General features: G+C 45.5%; 1 protein-coding gene across 4 annotated transcripts in view; it reads right to left on the bottom strand.

The window, feature by feature from the left end:
- Positions 1 to 17,422, bottom strand: part of CENPU (centromere protein U) — a 33,529-nt gene extending 16,107 nt beyond the window's left edge. Inside the window, exons 1-6 of one of the 4 annotated variants that reach the window (XM_082444825.1) lie at positions 17,226 to 17,422; positions 14,021 to 14,069; positions 12,133 to 12,250; positions 6,854 to 6,959; positions 2,797 to 2,857; positions 2,183 to 2,353 (exon numbers count right to left, since the gene is read on the bottom strand). In XM_082444825.1, the coding sequence (XP_082300951.1) occupies positions 2,183 to 2,353; positions 2,797 to 2,857; positions 6,854 to 6,959; positions 12,133 to 12,250; positions 14,021 to 14,069; positions 17,226 to 17,407 (687 nt within the window). In that variant the 5' untranslated portion in view covers positions 17,408 to 17,422. Of the gene's footprint in view, positions 1 to 2,119; positions 2,354 to 2,796; positions 2,858 to 6,853; positions 6,960 to 12,132; positions 12,251 to 14,020; positions 14,070 to 16,931; positions 17,103 to 17,225 lie in introns of those variants that run through there. The other 3 variants (XM_082444824.1, XM_082444826.1, XM_082444827.1) reach the window with 3 other exon arrangements.
- Between the last annotated feature and the right edge of the window lie 5,690 nt (positions 17,423 to 23,112).

Raw genomic sequence — 23,112 nt, 5'->3', positions numbered from 1 at the left:
CAACAATGGAAGAGGGTTGAGAAGCACTGCTCTAGAGTAAGGCTTACCCTAGACTCACCCTAACAAAGCCTAAAACCAATCTCTGGCCAGATGCACCAGGGAGACAGAGACGGGAGGGTGTGGTAAGCAAGATCCCCAATGACTTGTACAATTCCCTCCCCTTGAGTGTGGGTGGGTGGCTCCTGTGAATATGATGGGATGGTCACTCCCTTGATTAGGTTACGTTTCATAAGAGGCCACTGCAGCAGACTGGAGAGATTCTCTGGCTAGCTCTGAAGATGTCAGCTGCCATGTTGTGAGAGGGCCATGTGACCAGGACCTAAGGGCAGAGAGTGACCCCGCTTTAACCAGAGAGAAAACAAGAACCTCAGGCCTACAACGGCAAGGATCAGAATTCTACCAATAGCTTGCATGATCTTAGACGGGGACCCCGGGCCTCAGATGAGATTTCAGTCCTGGCTGGCACCTTGACTCCAGCCTGTGAGACCCCGAGCAGGGAATCCAGCTAAGGTGAGCCTGGGCTTCTGACCTATAGAAACTGTGAGGTATAAATGCATGTTGTTTGAAGTCACAAAATTTGTGGTATTTTGTTATGCAGCTACTGAAAACTATGACAGAGGTTGAGTCCCACTGAGTTAGAGAGGCTTGGAAGACACCTTACGCTTTCCACAGATTGACCCTAACGAAGGATAAACCACACTACAGAAGTTCAAGATGATCAGCCAATAATTAAGATACCTATTAGAATGAAAGTCAGCATTCAGAAGAAAACACAACTCAAAATCTCAACAACCTATCAACAATGTGGAATATACAATTAAAAAGTATTAGATTAAAAATGTTATACAAAAAATGTAACCTATAGTCAAGACAGAAAACGTACTCAAAAGAAGCTGACCCTGAGACAGCCCAGATACAGTCATCCCTCAATATCCAAGGAAGATGGTTCCAGGATCCCCCATGGATACCCAAATCCGCTGATGTTCAAAGTCCCTTTTATAAAATGGTGTAGTATCTGCATGCAACCTACATACATCCTCCTATAAACTTTAAATCATCTCTAGATTACTTATAATATCTAATATGATGTAAATACTATGAAAATAGTTGCTGGTGCCTGGCAAATTCAACTTTTGCTTTTTTGGAACTTTATGGAATTTTTTGTGAAATATTTCCTATCAGCGGTTGGTTGAATCTATGGATGTGGAACCTGCAGATACAGAGGGCTGACTCTACCTGACTTAGAAAACAAAGACCTTAAAGCAGCTGTCATAAATATGTCCAAAGAAGGAAATGATGGTCTTAATGATTATGCAGATCGGGAATCTCAGCCAAGAAATAGAAACTATCGGAAAAAAAAAGAAATTCTAGAAATTCTAGAACCCAAAAGCATGCTACTAAAAAGGAAAAGTCACTGGGTGATGTTTTATTTCCTGTGGCTGGTGTAATAAACGACCACAGCTTCGTGGCTTTAAACAACAGAAATTTCTTCTCCCACAGTTCTGGAGTTCAGAAGCCTGAAATCCATTTCAATGGGCCAAAATGAAGGTGCCGGCATATTATGACATATTAAAAGCTTGATTAAAAGATATTATATATTCATATGTCAAGAATCTTAAAATAGAATACATATGACCCAGAAATTTTATCATAGCAATTTCTTCTAAGGAAATGATCAAGGATGTGCACAAAGATTTAGCTAGAAAAGAAAATCATCAAAGCACTTACATTTTAAAAATTACAATTGCCTATTAGTAAGAGATTAAAGTATGGCACGTTCATGAATGAAATGTCATGCATTTATTAAAAAGGTATGTAGAATGCTTAACGACAAGGATATGGTTCCACTTAGGGTGAGAAACGCTCAATAAAGAATTGAAGAGTATAGACCAACAGATGTGGTGGTTATTTTATTTTTGGGGTGATGGAATTATAGGTGATTTTATCTGCCTTTCCATACCTTCCAAATTTTCTAAAACAAACTTATTTTTATAATAAGAAAAGTATAAAACTTATCTTTTAAAAGAAGTGAAGGAAAAAACGAAAATGCTTTGTTTTCCTCCTAGACATTTTCTATCAACTTTTTTTCTCTCCAAGGGGATAGCAGACACTCTCCTACCAGTTGACTTTCTGTTTCCAGGGTCTCTTTTTCAACAGAGGGCTTGGCACCAAGGGGTCCCACCTTTTTAAGCATGACTGATTCAGCTGGTTTCTCTGAAGGTTCTGAAGATGCTGTAGCTGAAACAGCTTCACGTTGTGTACTTATGTTGTCTGCTGGTTTAACTTTTCTTCTTACATCACTTTCTTCAGTGCTTTCAGATTCATCACTAATGGGCTTGAGTTTTCTTCCCGGCTATGTCAAGAAAACAGCATTACTGTTTTGAAAGTACAGATGCTTATCATTCCTGCTGTATTAGATAACCATAAAGTCCACATTTCTTATCTCTAAACTTCAAGACTGAACATAATAGAAGATGGCAACACAATTAGCAGATAGGACCTCGACTAAAGGGCTCCAAGCAGACACTCCCAACAAATCGCTCTGCCTTTGTAAACCACCATCTAAACACATTACATGAACACTATGAAAACTGACAAGGTACACAGAGATTTGAGATCTCTGTAATGAAAAACACTTCAGATATAAAAATATTTCATTTTTTTATTAAAAAATCTTCTAAAACATTATATACTCTTTATGAAAAATGTTGCTACAGAACATTTTCTCTATTTGCATCCAACCTAAATGGATATGAAATATCTTACAATTTAAGATAGGAGAACACGCCTACATACCTTTTTTGCACTAATTTTTACAGACTCATTTTCACTTGCTTCAACGTCAGAAGTGTCCGAACTGTACCAAAGAACAAACCATCAATATCTTGCACACATTTCATTTTTATTGACATATGTCTTCTAAAAGCTGCTCCTCCAACACACAAACAAACTTGATTTATAAGGAGATTTCCCACCTGTCACGGGTGGGCCTGCCACCTTCCCAGATTTACTGATCATCTCCACACCTTCCCACACCCAGGCCACATCAGTTTAGTGCTGGCAGGCAAGTAAGTGTCCCATAACTGCAGTACCTCATGGTCCTGTCTGAGAACCGCTCTTTCCTCCCCGTCACCACTCCCAGGTGTACGGGCCATCATCTGTACTAATCCACAGACACTAGGCCCATGCTCAGGGGATAGAAAAGGGAATACCTTCTTTCATCCTTTGAAAAGGAAAAAATAACCCTCAATTTCTGATGAGAGTTCTTTCATTTTTTTCATTCAATTCAATACAACAAACATTTATTTAACACCAACCTCAAAATGCAAGTACAAGGAATAAAATTACTTGAAAAATGAGGAGCCTTCCTTTAATGGGTTCACTGACTAGCAGGAAGGCCGAAGACAGTGAGTGCAGAGGATGTGGATGAATGGCTGGGGAATCAGGAAACGCATCATGGTTATGAGACTTGAGATGACTTCTGAAAACACTTTTCCAGGCAAAGAAACAAAGGGAAGGGGATTTAAGGAAGAGGGAAAAGTAAACATAAAAGCACAGGGGTGTAAAACAGCCTGGCCTGTTCGACGTACGGGAATCAGAGTACAGAGCGAGCGTCTTGCTAAAGAGAAGCTAACACTACGGAAGAAGCCAGAGGCTAGGACAGGGGAGGCACCGAGGCGGCCAGAGGCGTCCTGCTCAGACCAGCCTGTGCTTGGCCGCCGTGCCAGGGCGACCCTCGCGTGGCGGCCACTGCTGCCCGGCCTTCCCCTCAGAGCTGCCCACCACCTCGGGGCGGCCAGAGCTGTGAGAGCTGCGCTGCGGCCTGAGGCCATCTCTGCTCAATCCGGATTCTTCCACCTGTAACTTTCCCTGATGTGGCTAATAAATCTCTTCAGTTCTCACTCTGCCTCAGGGTCTACTTACCCGAGGAGCCAGACAGACACAGGGGCCCCCATACCACGCCTACAGGTTGGGGGTGAGGGGGCCAAGGCCTCCATGCTAGACACACGCACTGGAAGTGGGGTGGGTGGTGGTGATCGCACAGACAAAGGGACCAGCGGCAGGTGCCTGAGCCGTGCCCACAGGAGGCGGAGGGTGTATGGAGAGAAGAAAAGCAGATTCTCAAGGGAGTCACAGGCCAGAACAAAGGAGACCGGTCAGAGAACAGAAGGTACCAGGAACAGTTCCCAGACAGCTTTGTGGGGTGACTGGGTGACAGCAGGACCATCAAGCTAGAGAACACCAAAGGAGCTCGCTGACACCAGACGAGGGAGGAATGATGGAGCTTGGTTTTGGCTTTGCTGAGCCCGAGGTGCCGATGGGCACCTAGGGAAATGTGGCCGAGGTGCAGGACAGCCGGGCCTCGGGAGAGGCTGGGCAAGAGGGAGAGCTGGGGTCAGCGCTTATGGGCTGTTAAAGCCACGAGAGGAATACGGGGGAGGGTGGAGAGGAGAGGGTGAAAGCAGACTCGCCGACACGGAAAGAGGAGAGGAGATCTGGGAACAAACAACTCGACAGCCCTGGACAGGCCCGGGGCCTGGCTGCGGATGCCGCCACGAGTCCTGGGAAATGCTGGTGCGCGCTCCCTCTCCCTCCCTCTCTCCCCACCCGCGCCCCTCCCCGTGCATCCCTTCCACCCAGACTTCCTTCTGTATCCATATATAAGCCCGGTCTAACTTACCCAAATAAAGTTTTTTGTCTGGATGTATCACACCACCAAAACCAAGATTACCAAGGACACCCACCCTGTTAAACCAACCCATGTGTTCAGCCTTTCCCTGACTGGCGTTTGATCCTCCCGAGGACACACACTTACTCACTCCCCCCGCCTCTCCCGGCTTCCTTCTCCCCCCTCTGGCCACTGGTCTTCTCTCTGCTTTGCAAGCTCCTTCTCCTCCACGTGGACAGATGCCAGGTTTTCTTGCAGGGTGGTCCCAGGTCCCCGCCTCCTCTCAGCCCACCGTCTCTCCCTGGGAGTGCTCACCCGTGCCTACACCTCCTGTACCAAACCACTGCAGTCTGAACTCCAGCTCAGCCCCTCCTGGGAGCGCCAGACCCAGTACACAGCAGTCTCCCTGACATCTCCACACCAAGTTCATGATCGCCTCACGATGACAGGAGTACTCAATCTCCTAGGTAGCCCTATCCTACTCAATGGCACAATCTCAATCCACTTACACGACAGAAAGCCAGGAGTTGTCCATGACAAATAGGATTAATTTCACTCATGTTTAAATGAAGTCACAGACGTCAAGAAGAAAATGATCAACACTAGAAAACTGGAAAAAGGATATAAAGAGTGTGCAAAAAGAAATTCAAGGACTTGTAAAACATATAAGAGATGCTATTTAACTCAGTCATGAGAAAAATACAAACTAGAACTAGACTGAGACAGCATATCACACTGGCAAAACTCCAAGTCTGATACCACGCTGGTGGGAATGTGGCAGTAACTATGCAAATTGCTAACACATTTCACTCGACTGAGGATTTCCCTTATGAATACATCCCACAGAAATACAGGCACATACGTGACAAATACAGGCACGTGTGTGAAACGGCATATGTGCCAGGTTACTGACTGACTACAGCACTGCTGGTGACAGCAGAAGACTGGAAACAACCCAACTGCCTGTCGATCCAGGACTGGGGAAATAAACTGTGGACGATGGGAACTACGGAGAGCCTGCGACTGTGAACGGAAGCACGAGGATGCTCCACACGCTCTGATACGGAAAGGTCTCCGAGCTACAGGGGGCGGAAGAAGCCAGGCAGCAAGGTGCCCTGCCTTTTCGAAAAGGTTAAAGCTCTGTACTCTTACTTTGATGTGCACAAAGAAACTGTGAAAAGACATATAGGAAATTAATAGTGGGGGAGAAGGAAGAAGTGGATGCAGGAGCTGGGTGATGGTGGAGAGGACATAAAGACTATTATTAACCTTTTTATATTTTTAAACCATGTGAACGTGTCACCTATTCAAAAATTCTTCTTGAAAAATTACATTCACCACCATTTAAAACGAACTGTGCGGTTTTCCAAATATTTGGCTTTTGTTACCAATTTCCAGTAACATCTCATAGAAAAACTGGAGTCTCCCAAATAACCAAGTACCATAAGGTTTCCCCAGTGCAGAGAACCTCAGAAAGATGTCCTCATCTAGATTTCTGCCCAAGTGGGATATCTGTTTTAAAAATACAGTTTTGTTACTTTCAAAATATAGTCAGTAACTAGAACTGACCTATTACCTAACAGAGGTCCTTAAGTCAAGGATTTGCTCTAGCTAATAATTTTTAGTTAGTACTACAGTTACTGAAGAGTTCTTCATTATATGTGCTCTCGAGTTGCCTCTGTGGTGTCATTTTTACAGATTTTCCTGACTCAGGCCTCCACATAAATCTGAAAACTCAAACCAATGCAGCTTAGGGACCACGCAGCTGAAATTTACAACAGACTGCATTTCCTTTGGGATTATCAGCTTCTCTTCCCTATTCCCACCCTGAACTAGAAAACATATCTTTTGTGACAATTAAGCATATTTGTAAATTAAAGGGACCTCTCAAAATCATCTAAAATTCTATGCTCCTAAAACCTTTCCCCTCCTTCTTTGTTTGACCTCAAAGCTAAACCACCTTCACTGGTATGTTTTCTAGGATAATCAGGTGTCAGTTATAGTTATTATAAGTAATGTCAATTACTGAAAAACTGCCTTTTCAAGTCCCAGTCTTCTTGAGGAAAAATGTAAGTTGGCTCAAAAGATCTTTAAAAAGTTTTGGTTTTATAAGCTACTATCTTAAAGAACATCTCAGAAATCCCATTAACCATGAGTAAACAGTTGCTTGAGATCCACCCATACCTTCTTTTTGCTTCTTTTCCTTGAGGAGTTGAGGGGAGAGATGACCCACAGTGCTTGGAGAATTCTTCCTCATCAGCATATATAGCAGTGCTGTGTAAAGGAGGGTCTACAAAAGATGTTTTTAAAAAGGGCATTCAGAAGTCTGGCTGGCTGAGCAGTATTCAAGTTTGTTCCTTTACATTGGAGTATAAAGCAACCTGTGTTTAAATGGCTAACAAAATCAAAGCCAATTACATATGCTACTTATGATCTCACACCTCAACAAGAAAAAGTGTAAACCATTTCACCAATAAATACATGGATAGTTAAGCTATAACCTTACTGTCCTTATATGTTATATGGAAACGTTTAAATGAGCTAAAAGATAAACAGGAGGTCTGACATTCCTTCCTCACCTGAAGGAACATCACACACCTACCCGGGAGACACAGCATGAACAATAAACTCGGAGGTCTGGAGCGCCGGCCCCACTCCTGCAGCTCCATTACCCCACGGAGTGCCTGGCGCAGGGTGGGCGCTCGACATCTGTGGATGACTGGCCCTTTGGGGAGGGACCCCAGTCCTTCCGCACTTCCCCTCCTCTCTCCTTTACTATAGAGCCTTGAGCTAAGCATAAAAAGTTAACTGGAATGGGGACTTTCCTGGTGGCGCAGTGGTTAAGAATCCGCCTGCCAATGCAGGGGACACAGGTTTGAGCCCTGGTCCGGGGAGATCCCACATGCCGCGGAGCAACTAAGCCCGTGCGCCACAACTACTGAGCCTGCGCTCTAGAGCCCGCGAGCCACAGCTACTGAAGCCCATGCGCCTAGAGCCCATGCTCCGCAACAAGAGTAGCCACTGCAATGAGAAGCCCGCGCACCGCAACGAAGAGCAGCCCCAACTAGAGAAAGCCTGCGCACAGCAACAAGACCCAACACAGCCAAAACTAAAAAAAAAATTAAAATAAAAAAAAAGGTTAACTGGAATGAAGATAAAGGAGATAATGAGATAATGAAGATACTGGAGACACAGAGATAAAGGAGCGGAGACCACGTGGCCTTGGTGGGAGGATGCTCCCACCTGCTGAGGAAGGGGGTCACAGGCGAGGCCTCGGCAGCCCGGCCTGGGCTTGTGGCGGGGGAGGGAGGAGGCCAGCAGCGTGGGGCGAATGGCTGCAGGCGCGCCTGGTGAGACCAAGCACCCACCTCTTCACGCTCAGGCTTTAGCGCGCTGCACACATTTAAATGTTCTCAGATTTAAACGTTTCGGCTGCTTATATAATGAACATAGCAACTGCACAATTTTAAAGTTAGTAATATACTTTGTATTGGCCTCAACGAGGCAAAGGAGTTTATTTACTTTACTACTGGGAATAACAAGGAAAGAAAAGAAAACTAGACCAATTTTGAATCTCCATATGGAACCAGTCACACAAGCTGTACTCTTACTACTCAACAATAAAAAGATAAATAACCTGATTTCAACCCAAGTAAAGGATGTGAACAGACACTTCTTCGAAGAAGATACAGGCGTACCTCGTTTTACTGCACTTTGCTTTATTGCGCTTTGCAGACACTGCATTTTTTACAAATTGAAGGCTTGTGGCAACCCTGCACTGTCAGATGATGATTAGCAATAAAGTACTTTTTAATTAAGGAATGTATATTGTTTTGTTACACATAATGCTATTGCACACTTAACAGATTACAGTGTAGTGTAAACATAACTTTTATACGCACTGGAAACCAAAGAATTCGTGACTCACTCTATTGCAATATTTGCTTTACGGCAGTGGTCTGGAACCGAACCTGTAATATCTCCAAGGTGGGCCTGCCTACAAACGGCCGATAAACGCACTGAAAAGATGCTCAACATTAGTCACTAGGGGAATCCAACTCAAAACCACGTTGAGATACTACCGCACATCCATGTGAATAGCTATCATCAAAAAAAACAGAGAACAAGTAATGGTGAGGATGTGGAGAAACTGGAATCCTTGTGCATTGCTAATGGTGCAACTGCAATTCCTCAAAAAATTTAAACCCAGAATTATCATATGATCCAGCAATTCCACTTCTGGGCATATACACAAAAGAAGGGAAAGCAGGACTGGGACAGATACCTGTACACCTATGTTCAGAGCTGCATTATTCAAAACAGTCAAAAGGTAGAAGCAACCCAAGTGTCCACTGACAGGTGACTGGATAAACAAAATGTGGTCTATACGTAAAATGTATACACCACACCGTCAAAAAGGAAGTTCTGACACATGCTACAACATGGATGAACATTAAAGACATAATGCTACATGAGAAAAAGGATACAATAGTACAAATACTGTATGATTCCTCTCACGAGTGGTCAAATTCATAGAAACAGGAAGCTAGAAGAGGGAGAGGGGAGCGAGGTGCCGTCGGCTAATGGGCAGAGAGCTTCATTCAGGGGACAGGACAAAGCCCTGGGGATGGATGGGGTGATCTCTGCACAACGATGTGCACACTTAACGCCACAGAAGCAGACACTTCAAAATGACTAAAATGGTTCATTTTATGTTATGTATATTTTACCACACAAACACAATGAGATACCATTTTATACCCAGTAGGATGGCTAGAATCAAAAAGTCAGATAATAACAAGAGTTGATGAAGATGTGGAGAAACTGGAACCCTCATACACAGCTGGTGGGAATGCAAAGTGGTACAGCTGCCGTGTAAACATTTCCTCAAAACGCTGAAGCAGAATCACCACATGACTGAGGTGTACAGTTGGCCCTCCATATCCATGGGTTCTGCATCCACAGATTCAACCAACCATGGATTGAAAATATTTGGGGAAAAAAAAATTCCAGAGTTCCAAAAAGCAAAACTTGAATTTGCTGCACACAGGCAACTACTTACATAGCATTTCTATTGTATTAGGTATTACAAGTAACCCAGATATGATTGATAGCGAACAGGAGGATGTGTATAGGTTATATGCAAACACTATGCCATTGTTTGTTTGTTTTTTGTTTTTTTCCTGGCCACACCACGCACCATGTGGGATCTTAGTTCCCTGATCAGGGATTAAACCCACACCTCCTGCATCGGAAGTGTGGAGTCTTAACCACTGGACCACCAGGGAAGTCCCTACTATGCCATTTTATATAAGGAACTTTAGCATCCTCGGACTATGGTATCCAAGGGGGGTCCTGGAACCAACCCCACATGGATACTGAGGGATGACTACATTCCCAAGAGGAATGAAAACACATGTCCATACAAAAAACTGGTGCATGAATGTTCACAGCAGGATAACTCATAATGGCCACAAAGTGGAAACAATGCAAGTGTACATCAACTGATGAAAGGATAAAAAAATGAGGTCTATCCACACAATGGATTATTGAACTATAAAAATTTTTACGAATGCAGTACTGATACTACCACGTAGATGAACCTTGCAAATACTATACTAAATGAAAGAAGCAAGTCACAAATGACCACATACACAGTGTATGACTCTACTGAAATGAAATGTCCAGGATAGGCAGATCCACAGAGACAGGAAGTAGATTTACAGTTGCCAAGGGCTGAGAAGAAGAATAGGGAGTGATTACTCCTGGGCACGCAGTTTCTTTCTGGGGTGATTAAAACGTTCTGGAATAGAAAATGGTGATGGTTGTACAATTTTGTGACTATACTAAAAGTGAACTGAATTGTACACTTTAAAAGGGTGAATTTTATGGCAAGTGAATTACACCTCAATTTTTTAAATTATGATTTTTAGATGAGTAGTTAAAACATTTTTATCAAGTCATAATAAAAGGGGTATTCTGGTAAGGATTACTTTTCACCTTATAAAATGTACAATATTTTCTTTTATTAACAAAAATTAGACTAGAAATATTAGATGCCAAATTAAAAATATGTGAGAAGTTATATGTTTTCAAAATTCCCTTAAAACTTATTCTGGCAAAAAATGTCTGATTACTGCTGTTCTAGATGTGGGCGCACACGGCACATTCTGTATCATTTCTGGCCTCTAGAGTGGCCAGTGACACACTGACAGAAGCTGTCCCATCTGGACAGCTCACAGCCCCCTGGTCAGCCAGGTACCAGTCCTGTCTTCCTAACACTCCCAGGAACACAGGTGAAGCTCTCCTGAAGCATCCTCTGCCTCAGTGTGTTTAAGAAAAGGAAGCATCATCCCTCCGCTCCTTCCTAAATTAAAGCCCCTTACCGAACGACTACTGGAGGTGTGAAGTGAGAAATACATTTCATATTCCTCTTGTTACAAAGGTCTACAGCAGCTGTCCTAATGTGGCTGGCTTGTTGACAAATGCTACTAGGAGAGCTCCACTTGGACAACACTTACAGAGTTCTTAGTTCCAATGTACCTAGAAGTGAGAAAAATTAATTCAAATTATCAAATACTCCCCAGAACACTGTATTCATGTGCAGACAACCTTGCTTTTGTATTTGAAGGCATTTCTATATTTTTATTAGTAACTAGCCTAAACGCTGCTGCTTGAACCACTTTAAAGATTTTAGGATAAAGATTTAAAATACTAACCAAGGGCTTCCCTGGTGGCGCAGTGGTTGAGAATCTGCCTGCCAATGCAGGGGACACGGGTTCGAGCCCTAGTCTGGGAAGATCCCATATGCTGCGGAGCAACTAGGCCCATGAGCCACAATTACTGAGCCTGCGCGTCTGGAGCCTGTGCTCCGCAACAAGAGAGACCGCGATAATGAGAGGCCTGTGCACGGCGATGAAGAGTGGCCCCCACTTGCCGCAACTAGAGAATGCCCTCGCACAGAAACGAAGACCCAACACAGCCATAAATAAATAAATAAATAAACCCAAAGTTAAAAAAAAAAAAAAAATAGACGTAACACTCAAGATTTCAAAAAAAAATAAAAATAAAATAAAAATAAAATAAAATACTGGGCTTCCCTGGTGGTGCAGTGGTTAAGAATCCACCTGCCAATGCAGGGGACACGGGTTCGAGCTCTGGTCCAGGAAGATCCCACATGCCGTGGAGCAACTAAGCCCGTGCGCCACAACTACTGAGCCTGCGCTCTAGAGCCCGCGAGCCACTACTGAGCCCGCGTGCCACAACTACTGAAGCCCGTGCGCCTAGAGCCCGTGCTCTGCAACAAGAGAAGCCACCGCAGTGAGAAGCCCAAGCACCACAACAAAGAGTAGCCTCCACTCGCCACAACTAAAGGAAGCCCGCACGCAGCAACAAGACCCAATGCAGCCAAAAATAAACAAATAAATTTTAAAAATTAAAAAAAAATAAAATAAAATACTAACCAAAGGTTTCATACGGTTCTTCATCTTTCTCATTTTCACCCAGCCTGCCAAAGCTTGAGATCCCAGAATTATCAGGAAAATCAAATATATCGGTAGGCTTGTGCTTTTGGCCAGCTTCCTAAAAGTGAATAAAGTTCAAAGTCATTGAACTGGCCCTCCCAAAAAGAACATTACAAAGCTGATTTACGTGGCAAGGATCCTATCACCGCTGCCTAAGAAGTGAGCCTTCACACTCCTGGGGGGCAGAGGCTCTTCTGATCATCTAAGGCAGGGGCCGGGAAGCTTTTCTATGAAGGACCAGGGGGTAAACACAGCTGACCACTGGACAACGCGGGGCTCAGCGGCGCCCACCCTCTGCGCAGCCGAAAACCCCCGTGTGACTTCGCAGTCGGCCCTCCCAATCCGGGGTTCCACGTCTGCGGTTTCAACTGCAGATAGTGTAGAACCTACTACTGAAAATAATCCGGGTAGAAGTGGACCCTCCCAGTTCAAGGGTCACCTGTATATTAGACTTTGCGGGCCGTGGGGACTCTGGTGTCACTAGGCAGCGCAGCTGTCGCAGTGTGAAAGCAGACAGTGGCAACGCAGAAAGAAAAAGCACGGCTGGGCTGCAATCAAGCTTTGTGTATGGATACTGAAATTTGACTTTCATATTTTCACCCGGCATGAGACAGTCTTCTTTTGATTTTACTTCAGTCATTTAAAAATATAAAAACCACCCTTAGCTCGCAGGGCTTTACAAAACCAGCAGGCAGGCTAGATCTGGCCCAAAGGCCACAGCCTGCCAACTCCTGAGCCAGAGTGGGCCCTCTCCCCAGGAACATGCCCATGAAAGTTCCTAAACACAGAGGTTAAAAACTCCTGATTGCAGGACAGAGATGAGGGTTTGCAGTGCAATATACTAATAAGCCCCAGGAAGACTGCTCCTCAAATCCCAATGAAAGACAACATACAGAAAACGAGAAAAACGTCCACAGTAGCTCTGGAAAATGTGGAGGGCTGCCATTAACAGACAGGAAAATATGAAGAAATTCTGGAAGATACACAGGAGATGGAATAAAACTGAGAGACAAAACAAAAACTACCACTCACAGACCCTCAGGGAAAAATTATTCACGGAGTGTGTGTGGGTAGAACGAATGCCCAAGAGGAGCTGACACCCTCCATCCTCCCCAAGCAAATGGGCCTGGGTAAGGCAGCTGCCTTCCCGAGGAGGGAAGAGGGCCCGAAAGCTGAAGAAGCCCTTCCAGAGAGGAAAAGGGCCCCCTCCAAACGGGGAGGGGGTTAGGGGGGCAGAGGGGAGAGACCCCGCAAAAGAGAGAACCGGGGGCAGGGCACAGAGCAGGGAGAACTCCCGACGCCCGGGCACCCCCAAGCAGGCACTATCAGAGGTGGTTCATGTGAATTTCCAAGGCCAATTGGACAAGCCGCTGGAAAATACTCTGAAGTGAGCTAGCCAGAGGGTTAAACAAACGCACCTGCCTTTCACAGACATTTACTTCTAAGACTCCACCCTGAAGTAAAAATACCATGTGAAATGCGAAACTAAATGGAATATTATGAAATCATAAACTGTGGAAAACTGTAACAACATGGAGAAATGGCTCTAAGTGACAAAAGCAAAATACAGAACGTTGTACAACTGTTCAACGATGTCGATTATCCAAATGAAAATGAAACCAGCCTAGGCCCAGAAAAAAAGATTCAAAACTTTAACAATGGCCATTTTCTCCATTACACTGGGAAGAGCAGGAGGAAAAGGAATGCGCTTTTTCACAAGAAAACACTGAGCTCACCAAGTCTATGAAACTCTGAGTCTCCTGTAAAACGTTATTTTGTATTGTCAATTACGAGAAAATTATATTAAAATATAAAAAAGATAACTTACATCTTTCATGGACTGTGTTCTTCCTACAGTGTTCTTTGAATATCTCGGACTAGGAAACAGCAAAAACACACACAACAGTAAGGAAATACTTAAAAATAACTGGGGGAAACACCAGAATTACACCTCATCCAAGCATGTTCTTTCCAAATTACATTCCTTGTTAGTTGCACTAACAATGTGCACATGATGAAATTCAGGTAATGGCAAAATCCTTTTAGAAAGTAGAAACCATATCTCACACATTGAATTAAATTTTTTATATGTCAACTCATAACACCTACGTATAAATAGCATAGCTCTGTCCTCAGGGACACAGAAAACTCCTAACCCTGCTGTCATCCTTGTCCCTGAAGTCGCAATCAACAGCAGCGGCTGGCGTTCTGCAAAAATGAGCAAGAGAGAGCAAGACCTCTCTTTCTCAAGCGCTGGACCCCCGTTCCATCCGTGCCTGGCTCTCTTACACACATTTTCTCATTTAGCTCTGAAACAGTCCTCAAGGTAGAAGTGAATCCCACGTTCCAGATGTGTATTTGCCCAAAGCCACACGCGGCCAGGAAGGAGGGAAGCCTGCGTTAACATCTGCATCAGTTCAAACCCAGAGCTGCCCTCTTTCCGCCCTTCAGGCTCCCCCCAGTGGGCATTAGGATAAAAGGATAAAGTTGCGTACCTTCAACGGAGCTTAAAGTAAACAAGATATGACAATAGTGACCAGAAGAAAAAGTGGAAACATGAGAGGCAGAAAATAATCCCGCCAGGGACTATGCTTTGAGTATCCTCTGTGGTCCAGGCATGGTGCCAGGGCTGGGGGGATGCCCTACACCACCACGCACAGGCCCTTTCAGAAGTGCCCTGCAGACACCCATTAGCGGGCAGCAAAGTTCGTTTAGTGTCTGAACGAGTATTTCTTTGTGGAACAAGTATTTCTTTATTTGATATAATTTCAAACTTAGAGAAAAGTTGAGAATACTCTAAGAACCTTCTGTATACCCTTTACCTGCTTCACCAACTGTTTACATTTTGTCTCACCTGCTTCCTGTGTGTCTGTGTATGGTAAACTGGGGACACTGCAGTGTGTCTTTCCTAAGAGGGCGTTACCTTGTGTAGTCACAGGACAACTTCCGAATCAGGAAATTTAACACTGACACCATTATCTAATCTACGGTCCATATCCAGGTTTCATCAACTGCCCCATCATGTCCTTTAAGGTTTTCCCCCAGGATTTTAAAAAAATAAATACATGAGAATATAAAACATAAGATTTCTTAAACCTTCGGTTTTATTATGTGTGTGCGTACGTGCACGTTCGTGTACCCACTGTGATGTAAAACATCATTACTGTGAATTACAGCAAAAAAAAAAAAAAAGTTGGAAAACTGTTAGAGCAGTGGTTCCCAATCGTCAGGTATCAGAATCACCTGGAGGGCTGGTTAAAACAAGACTGCTTGGCCCCAACTCCAGAGCTGCTAATTCAGGAAACCTGGGGTGGCCGCTGAGCGTCTGCATGTCCAACAAGTTCCCGGTGGAACCGCATTTGAAAACCACTGCTCTATTTGATTCTCAGACCCAAAAAAAGAAGGTAGAGCAGATACTAGTTTTACGGCCTTTATGATTCTGGGGTCCAGAAAAGTTAAGTGACATCAGTGGTCACACAGCCAAGTGATAGGACGAGAAACCAGATCACATAACTTCTTAACCCACTCTTTCCACCCTTCCTTGCCTTGTCTGTGCTCAAAAAAGTGGTCAAGTTTCCTCCTCACCTTAGGCTAGGAGCAAGGTGAGGCTCCCAAAAGATGGAGACCTCGGTGATAACATACGTAAAAATTTTGGTGTATGCGCATGAGTGCATTTTAGGGGAAGGGATAAACAGATTTCAGGAGTCTCAAAGGCAAAAATGTTATATGTACGTATATACGTGTGTGGGGGGAGGAGGGAGGGAGAGAGAAAAAACCCCAGTGGCCTATCAGATAAAGTTCACTCTTGTCGGCTGAGTTTCAGGCCCCTTATTCTTTCCCAATCCTCCTCCCCACTGGCCACGGGAGCCTAGTCTCGCTTTACCCAACCGCCCTGCTTCGTCCTGTTCCAGCCTGTCCCCTACGCTGTTAGGCTGCCTGTACCCTCACCCGCATCTACAAATGCACCTTCTCCAGACCGCCTTCCCACGGCCCAGGTGTAACTCCTACGGCCTTGAGTACCAGCCGGAGCGCGAAGCACGCCGAGGCCCCTCCAGCCAGGACCACGCAGGGCCTTGGATGCACTCCAGACACCGCCAGCGAGACATGTGCCCATGAGTCCATGAAGAATAACATTTCAGAGAGCAGTTTTGAAACCTATTTTAAAATGCATGCCCTTTTTGATTAAAAAAAAAAAAAAATGCTTGACCCATCCCGGCTGGAGGCCCTCTTTAAGAATAACAAGCGGCAGCTTGGGCCCCCGCGGCGGGAGATTTAGTTCAGCTTTACAGTCTGTGGTTTGTGTTACAAAAACAAGCAGGGTCTTGAAAATAAGAATACTGACTACCAGCCAGAGTGTAAGCGTCACTAGAACGTAACGTCTGGCAAGCAGTAGGCACTCATTATTTGTTGGATAGTTTGTTTCAAAATATTTGGAGTCTACTTTAGGCTACACTCACCCACACAAAGTAATGCTGACACTAGCCAACGTTCTCCCCTCCCCGCCGGCCACGGTTTTAAACTGACTCCTTTAAACGTCACCGTAATCCTTCCAAGGTGGGAATATTATTATTCCCATTTTACCGACGGGGAAACCAAGGCCCTGAGAGGTTAGTCCCTAGGACAAGTTGCACAGTTGCAGAGCCAGGGAGCACGAACAGCTCCGAGAGGCCGAAGCCCGGCGGAGAAGGAAGATAAAGCGGCACCCCCGGCCCGGCTCTCCGAGAGTCCGCAACACTCACCCCGAGCGCCGCACTCGCCGCGGCGGGGCCATCTCAGCCCACCGCTCACTGCGCCGACGCAGCTCCCGAAGCTCCCGCCAAATCCCGCGCTGCTCCCAGAGGCCAATCCGGGCCGAGCACGCGGGCACGCCCCCCCCCGAGCTTGCCTCCTACAGGGCCAGGGCTCCTCCCCGTCCTAGAGCGCGAGGGAAAACCCGGCCTGGCACAACGCGAAAGCGGAGCTGGAGTTTACGCCTTACAAGCAGTTCCTGACGGGTCCACGAGACGCCAAAGATTTCCCGGGTTTTCCCTCACCCCACGTCCGCCGCGCACGTTTTCCGCACTCCTGAGCCGCCAGGGCCCGCCCCAGGGGGCGAGGAAGGGGAGGAGCCAGTGCCGGAAAGTCGGAGGGCGCTCTCCCGCGAGGGGCGGATCCAAACCCAGGGCGGGGCGCGCTGGGTGCTTAGGCGCCTGCGCAGTTGTCTAGTGTAATGCATTGGAAATAGGCCTTGACTTTTACCCCGCTGCTGCCCTGAAGCAGTGGTGTGAGCTTGGCTTATTATTTTATTTCTACCCCAGTTTCTTCATTCGTAAATGGAGAGGGCCCCTTTTAATATTCTCTGATTCTTTGCTTTGTGTTTAAAAATGTACTATCCTGCAAAAGAATGATGTTGGACCTTTATCACACCATAAATAAAAGTGAACTTAAAATGGATCAAAGACCTAATTGCAAGAGCTAAAACTCTTAGAAGAAAACATAGGGCAAAAGCTTCACGACACTGGACTTGGCAATGATTTCTTGGCTGTGACAGCCAAAAGCACAGTTTGGGATGATGAAAAAGTTCTAGGTGGTTAATGGTGGATGGTTACACAGCAGTGTGAATTACTAAGTAACTGTACACTAAGTTGTACAGTTAAAAATGGTTAAAATGCTGAACTTTATGTCATGTACAGTTTACCACAATAAAAATTATACTTCATGCATACTAAAGAATATAACATATATAACGTAAAGATAAAAAGCACCTGTGTGCTCACCACTGGGTTAGGAAAGTAATAACGGTCATTCCTTCCACGGATAACCACTCTTCTGATTTTGTGTTTCTCATTCCCATGTTTTTCTACCTTGATATATCCCTAAATGATGTATTAATTATTGTATGTTTTTAAACTTTATATAAATGATATTTGGTATGCATTTTGGAAGTGCTATTTCTTACTCAAAGCCATGATTTTTAGGTTTTATCCACATTGATGCATGTAGCTGTCATTCATTCATTTTCACTGTCTTTGGAATGCATTAAGTAAATACACCACATTTTATTAATCCATTCTCCCGTGTATGGAAACATCAGTTGCTTTCAGTCATTTTGCTGTTACCAACAATGCCATGCTAAACATTCCTGTAAGTGTCTTGCAGGGCACATATCTAAGAGACAAGGATAGACTCAGTAGTACTATTATTGCCTCATGGGATAAAGACATTTTCAGCTTTATATGACAATGCCAAGTTTTACACATCGTTTTATAGACTGTAGACTTTATAGCCCTATCATCAGTATATAAAAGTCCTCTTGGCTCCACATACTTGTCAATACTTAGAATTTTCAAGACTTAAATATTTTTCCCTGATGAGCAAGTTGAAATGGTATCCTATTGTGTTTTTGATTTGCATTTCCCTTAAGTTGATCATCTTTTCCTTGTTTATCTGTCCTTCCTGATTCCTCTTCAGTGAAATACCTGTTCACCCCATCCAGGAATCATTTGGGCAATTGCCACAGAAGAGTAAATCACCTGTGAGGATTTGAAGGTAGTTCCCCACTGATGCATAGAAATAGGGTTCCTGGAATCACTGAAAGTTGTCACTCGTAAGAGTGTGGAAATATAGCTCCATTTCCCAGGAAAGGGGTTACAGTCAAACCTTTTGTGCTTGTGCTTCGTCTTTCTGTTAAGACAAGAAGAGGTTCAGCACTCTGGATGGAAATAAAATCTCAACCCAAGTAGGTTTAAATGATAAAGGAATTTATGAGCTCGTGTCACTGAAAAGTCCAGTGGTAGGATGGCTGTCAAGCTCAGTTGGATCTAGAGGTCGGAGAAGCCATCAGGGCTCTGAATCCATTTTCTTGCTCTTCTTGTACCTCAGCTTTTTCCTCAGCCTGGGTCCTGCCATCATCACCATCATCATCATCATTGCCTGGACTTACTGAGCATTTACTATGATCCAGCATCGTTCCAAGTGTTTAGTATAATGAAACCATTTAACCCTCTCAATAACCCTCTGTGGTAGGCGCCAGAATCCCACTTCGCATATGGGGAAACTAAGGAGCAGCCCCACAGGAAGTAAGTGACCATGGCTGCACGAGATCTAAGGATTCCGGCCCAGAGCCTGCACCTGGCGGCTCTTCCAAGTCTCCCGTCGGAATTCCACCCTTCAGAGAAAGAGAGCAGCTATGCCCCAGCACTCCTGCTCCAGCAAAAGGCCTGGGACTTACTCTAACTGGACCAGCTTTCGTGACCTGCCTACCTGTATTAGTCAGGGTCCCAGAGAGCTAGAACTAATAGGACGTGCCACTGGGGTTGTGAAGAAGTAGGGACGGTGCTCAGGACGGGGTGGATGGGGGCAGAAAACACAGGAGTGGAGCCAGCGGGTCTGGAGCCCCTGGGGAACCCGGAGCAGCGCGGGGAAGCTCAGAGGGACTGCAGGACCTACGAGGCGGGTCGTTAAGTTATGTAATGTACTTTCATGTTTGGGAAATGAAAAACAAACAAACAAAGCTACTGCTTTTATAATACAAATACAGAAAATAAAGAGCTACAAGACATCCTGGATCCTTGGGGTAAACTGAGTGGTTGGGTATGGACACTTCCCTGCGGAAATATATCTTCCCTGTGGACTAGGTTGATCTATATATTAGTTCTATATTTTGGAATTATTAGCTTGATGTTTAATGAAAATATAAATGAGAATATTATTATTTATCTTATAGGATTACCGTGAAGATAAGAGATAAAGAATCTGGAGGTCCCTAGACAGATAGAAGGGCTTATCATTTCTTTCTGTGCCTCTTTGCTTTTTTTTCTAGCGAGCTCCTTCTGTTACATGTTCTGTTCAGCGCTGTGTCCACTAGGGGGCAGAGGAAGAATGGGCTGGAGATTGGAAAACGTAACCAGAGACCAGAGCTACTTACCCATGCTCAGACATTGTCAATAATGTTTACCGTCAGTTCAAAGTGGGTTAAAGATTAATAAGACTAGACATCTTAACTGCCTTTGCTCAACTCATTTTCTCCTTCATGTGCGTGATCCTCTTCCATAATTTATCGAATCCATTCCTGTAAGTTTCCCTTAAGGCAAAGGGTGTAATTTTCTATTGTGGGAAAGAAAATCATTTATTTCTTCAATTTTCCGACTTTCTTTTTTAACTTCTTACAGCACCTGCGAATTATTGGGTACACAGTTATAACCCACTAAACTTGGCAGTTCTCATTGGGAAGAAACTAAAGTCGTTATCCGTTTCAAACAGACCAACGGCTCGACATCTACAACTATGGCACTGCAAAACAAACTCGAAACATCCCAGGAGGGCGAGCCCGGGGGGCCCAGGAGGAAAGAGACCTTCCCTTGGATGCCCCTCTTTAAGGAAAAGGGGAAATAAAAATTCAGAAAGGAAGTACTATTCGGTGTCGTTTAAGTTGGAGGGCAGAAAGATTTTTCCATCGGGGCAAACTGCAATGACATTAGCTCCCTCCCCAGGTCATGTGCTTTCCAACACTGCCCTGGCTCTGATACCCAGTTACTAAACTTGTTTGCTCTGTAACTAATGATCTACTTTTTCCAGACCTAATTGGCACTTCTCCTACCCAAGTTGAGATCACATGGCTAAGTAGGTCTGATCACTACGTCCTGACTGTGCTGTGTCTCATGTTTCAGATTCCGTTCCCAGCTCCCTGCAGGACTCAGAGAGTCTGGTGCAGGAACCCTGGCAGGAACATTCTAGCAAAATCCAGGATTTCACTAGCCAAAGAAAACCTGACTTCCAACCTGTGAAGGGAGTAACTTTATAACTTGTACAAGGATCAAAGGAGCACATAAGCGGAGAAAGAGAAAAGAAAATGAAAGAACACCTCAAAGAAAAAGATTTTCTTAAGGAAAAAAGGGACATAACATTTCTACAGTAGAAACTTGTCTCCATGATTCACTTTCAAGCTCTGGTCAAAAAAGAACTTTCTGGAAAAAGTTTTTATCCTTGTGATGACCTTGCTCACTCGGACATGACTTTCGGGTGGCCTGAGGACACACACAGTTGTGAGGCTGACCTTGTTCAGAACGTTCGGGGCAAGCAGGGTCCTTTCCTCAGGGATCCTTTCTGCTCAGCGAGCAGGGAGGAGGGGGCAGTGGAAGAGCCAGGGACACTTCAGACAAGCTCAGGTCAGACAGGCTTCCCTCTAACCCCAGGTGACACAAAAACCTTCTTCCTAGAAACTTCTGTAGGAGGAAACGGCTCTCCCCGCCCTCTGGCTGCCACCCTGTACCTCATGACCCAGCTCACTCACCCCGGTGACCTTGTGCCCTAGCATAAAAAGATCTTTATCACCCTACCCCTCCACCTCACACCACTGCCAGGCCACAAACATGCTCTACAATTTGTCTTCTGGGCTTGGAGAATCGGAGAAGGCTTCCTAGAAGAAGTGACATCTACAATCTCACTGAAATAAAGGACAGGAGCCAGCCACGGGGGGAGTAAGAGAGTGCTCGAGGCAGGGTGCATGTGCAAAGGCCCAGGGGCGAGTGAGAGCATCATGCATTCTGGGAGCTAGAATAAGCCCCGTATGGCTGGACGAGTCGGGGAGGTGGCCAGAGATGAGGCTGGGGAGACAGGCAGGGGCCCTCCAGTTCCTTGCCCCTCAAAGTGTAATGCACAGGCCAGCAGCACTGGCTTCAGCCGGGAGCTTATTAGAAATGCAGAATTTCAGGCCTGATTCCAGATTTACTCTGCCCCAGGGGGTCTGATGCGCAATCACATTTGCCAAGCCTTCCTCTAAGTACATTCAGCGGTTCAGGCTTGAGAGCCATAGGCAACATCGGCATGATTAAGCAGGTGAATCACGTGATTAAGACACATGACTCAGAGAAATCATTCTTGCTGCAAAGTGGAGGGAAAGTGGGTGAGTTAGTAGAGACCAAAATCGAAGGCAAGGAGGCGGAGTAAGAGGCTGGTGCGGTTGTCCTGGCAAGAGACGGCGGTGCCCTGCTTGGGTGGGAGGACTAAGGGATGCAGGGAACTGGGTGAATTTGATGCACAGCAGGGGACGCAGCAGCAGGGGCGGTGGCCGAGCTGCCTGGGGCAGCCCTGGAGTTTCTCCCAAACGCAGGGCCTGGTGACCGCTCTGCCCGAGCAGGGCCGGGCAGCCGGCAGGAGCCCACAGGGTAAGGGCAGCAGTATCGTGGGTGCAGGGAAGCAAGAGACTCGAAAACAAGAGTCCCTCTGTGTCTGCGCACGTGGCCCGACGCAGCACGTGAGCCAGCTGGTTCCGCACCCGCGCCAGGAGTGTCGCAGCCGAGCGGGGGCTCCAGCGCCCCTGAGCAGCACTGCTGTCGCCCCGTGATTCACGCTCCAGTTCAGTAAACCCCGTGCAAAGCAGGAAGCCTGCTCAGGGTTCTTGGGGGAAAATCCAGCAGCCTTCGTATTTAGCAAGGAAGATTTCTGTTAGAGAAATGTGACAGCCCAAACCGTCCCCTCCCTAAAAATCTCAACAAAAGAAAGTGGCTAAGAACTTACATGCAAAATATATTTGTGGAAAAAAACCCTGCTTCCAGGCAAGAGCAGAATCTCTCTGTACCTGAAGAACGGTGCCAAGAAGCAGAATTCACCCAGCAAGACTTCCACCATTTGAGCAAATCAACAGCAAAGGAGTTAAAAGTCAAAAGGAAAATTCTAGATTTCTCTTTATGCCAAATGTATGGATAATAAGTAAGGTGGGTCAGTCTTCCAACTCCTCTTGCTGGGTGAAGGGGTGACATGAAGATGAGCACAGGTCTGAGCAGCCGCCGGAGGACACAGGAGCGAAAGGCGGCTGGGTGAGGGGCCCGCTCTGCTCAGAGAAGACACAGAAGGTCACCCTCAGTGCTGTGAGCCACAGGAGAGTCCCCTTCAGTCGCACGCACAGCCGTGGCCGCCGTCCGTAATGACCGCGGAGGGGGT

Source organism: Balaenoptera physalus (assembly GCF_965194825.1).
Source record: "Balaenoptera physalus genome assembly, chromosome: 21".
Taxonomy (NCBI): Eukaryota; Metazoa; Chordata; class Mammalia; order Artiodactyla; family Balaenopteridae; genus Balaenoptera; species Balaenoptera physalus.
This window is presented reverse-complemented; position numbering and strand designations above follow the sequence as displayed.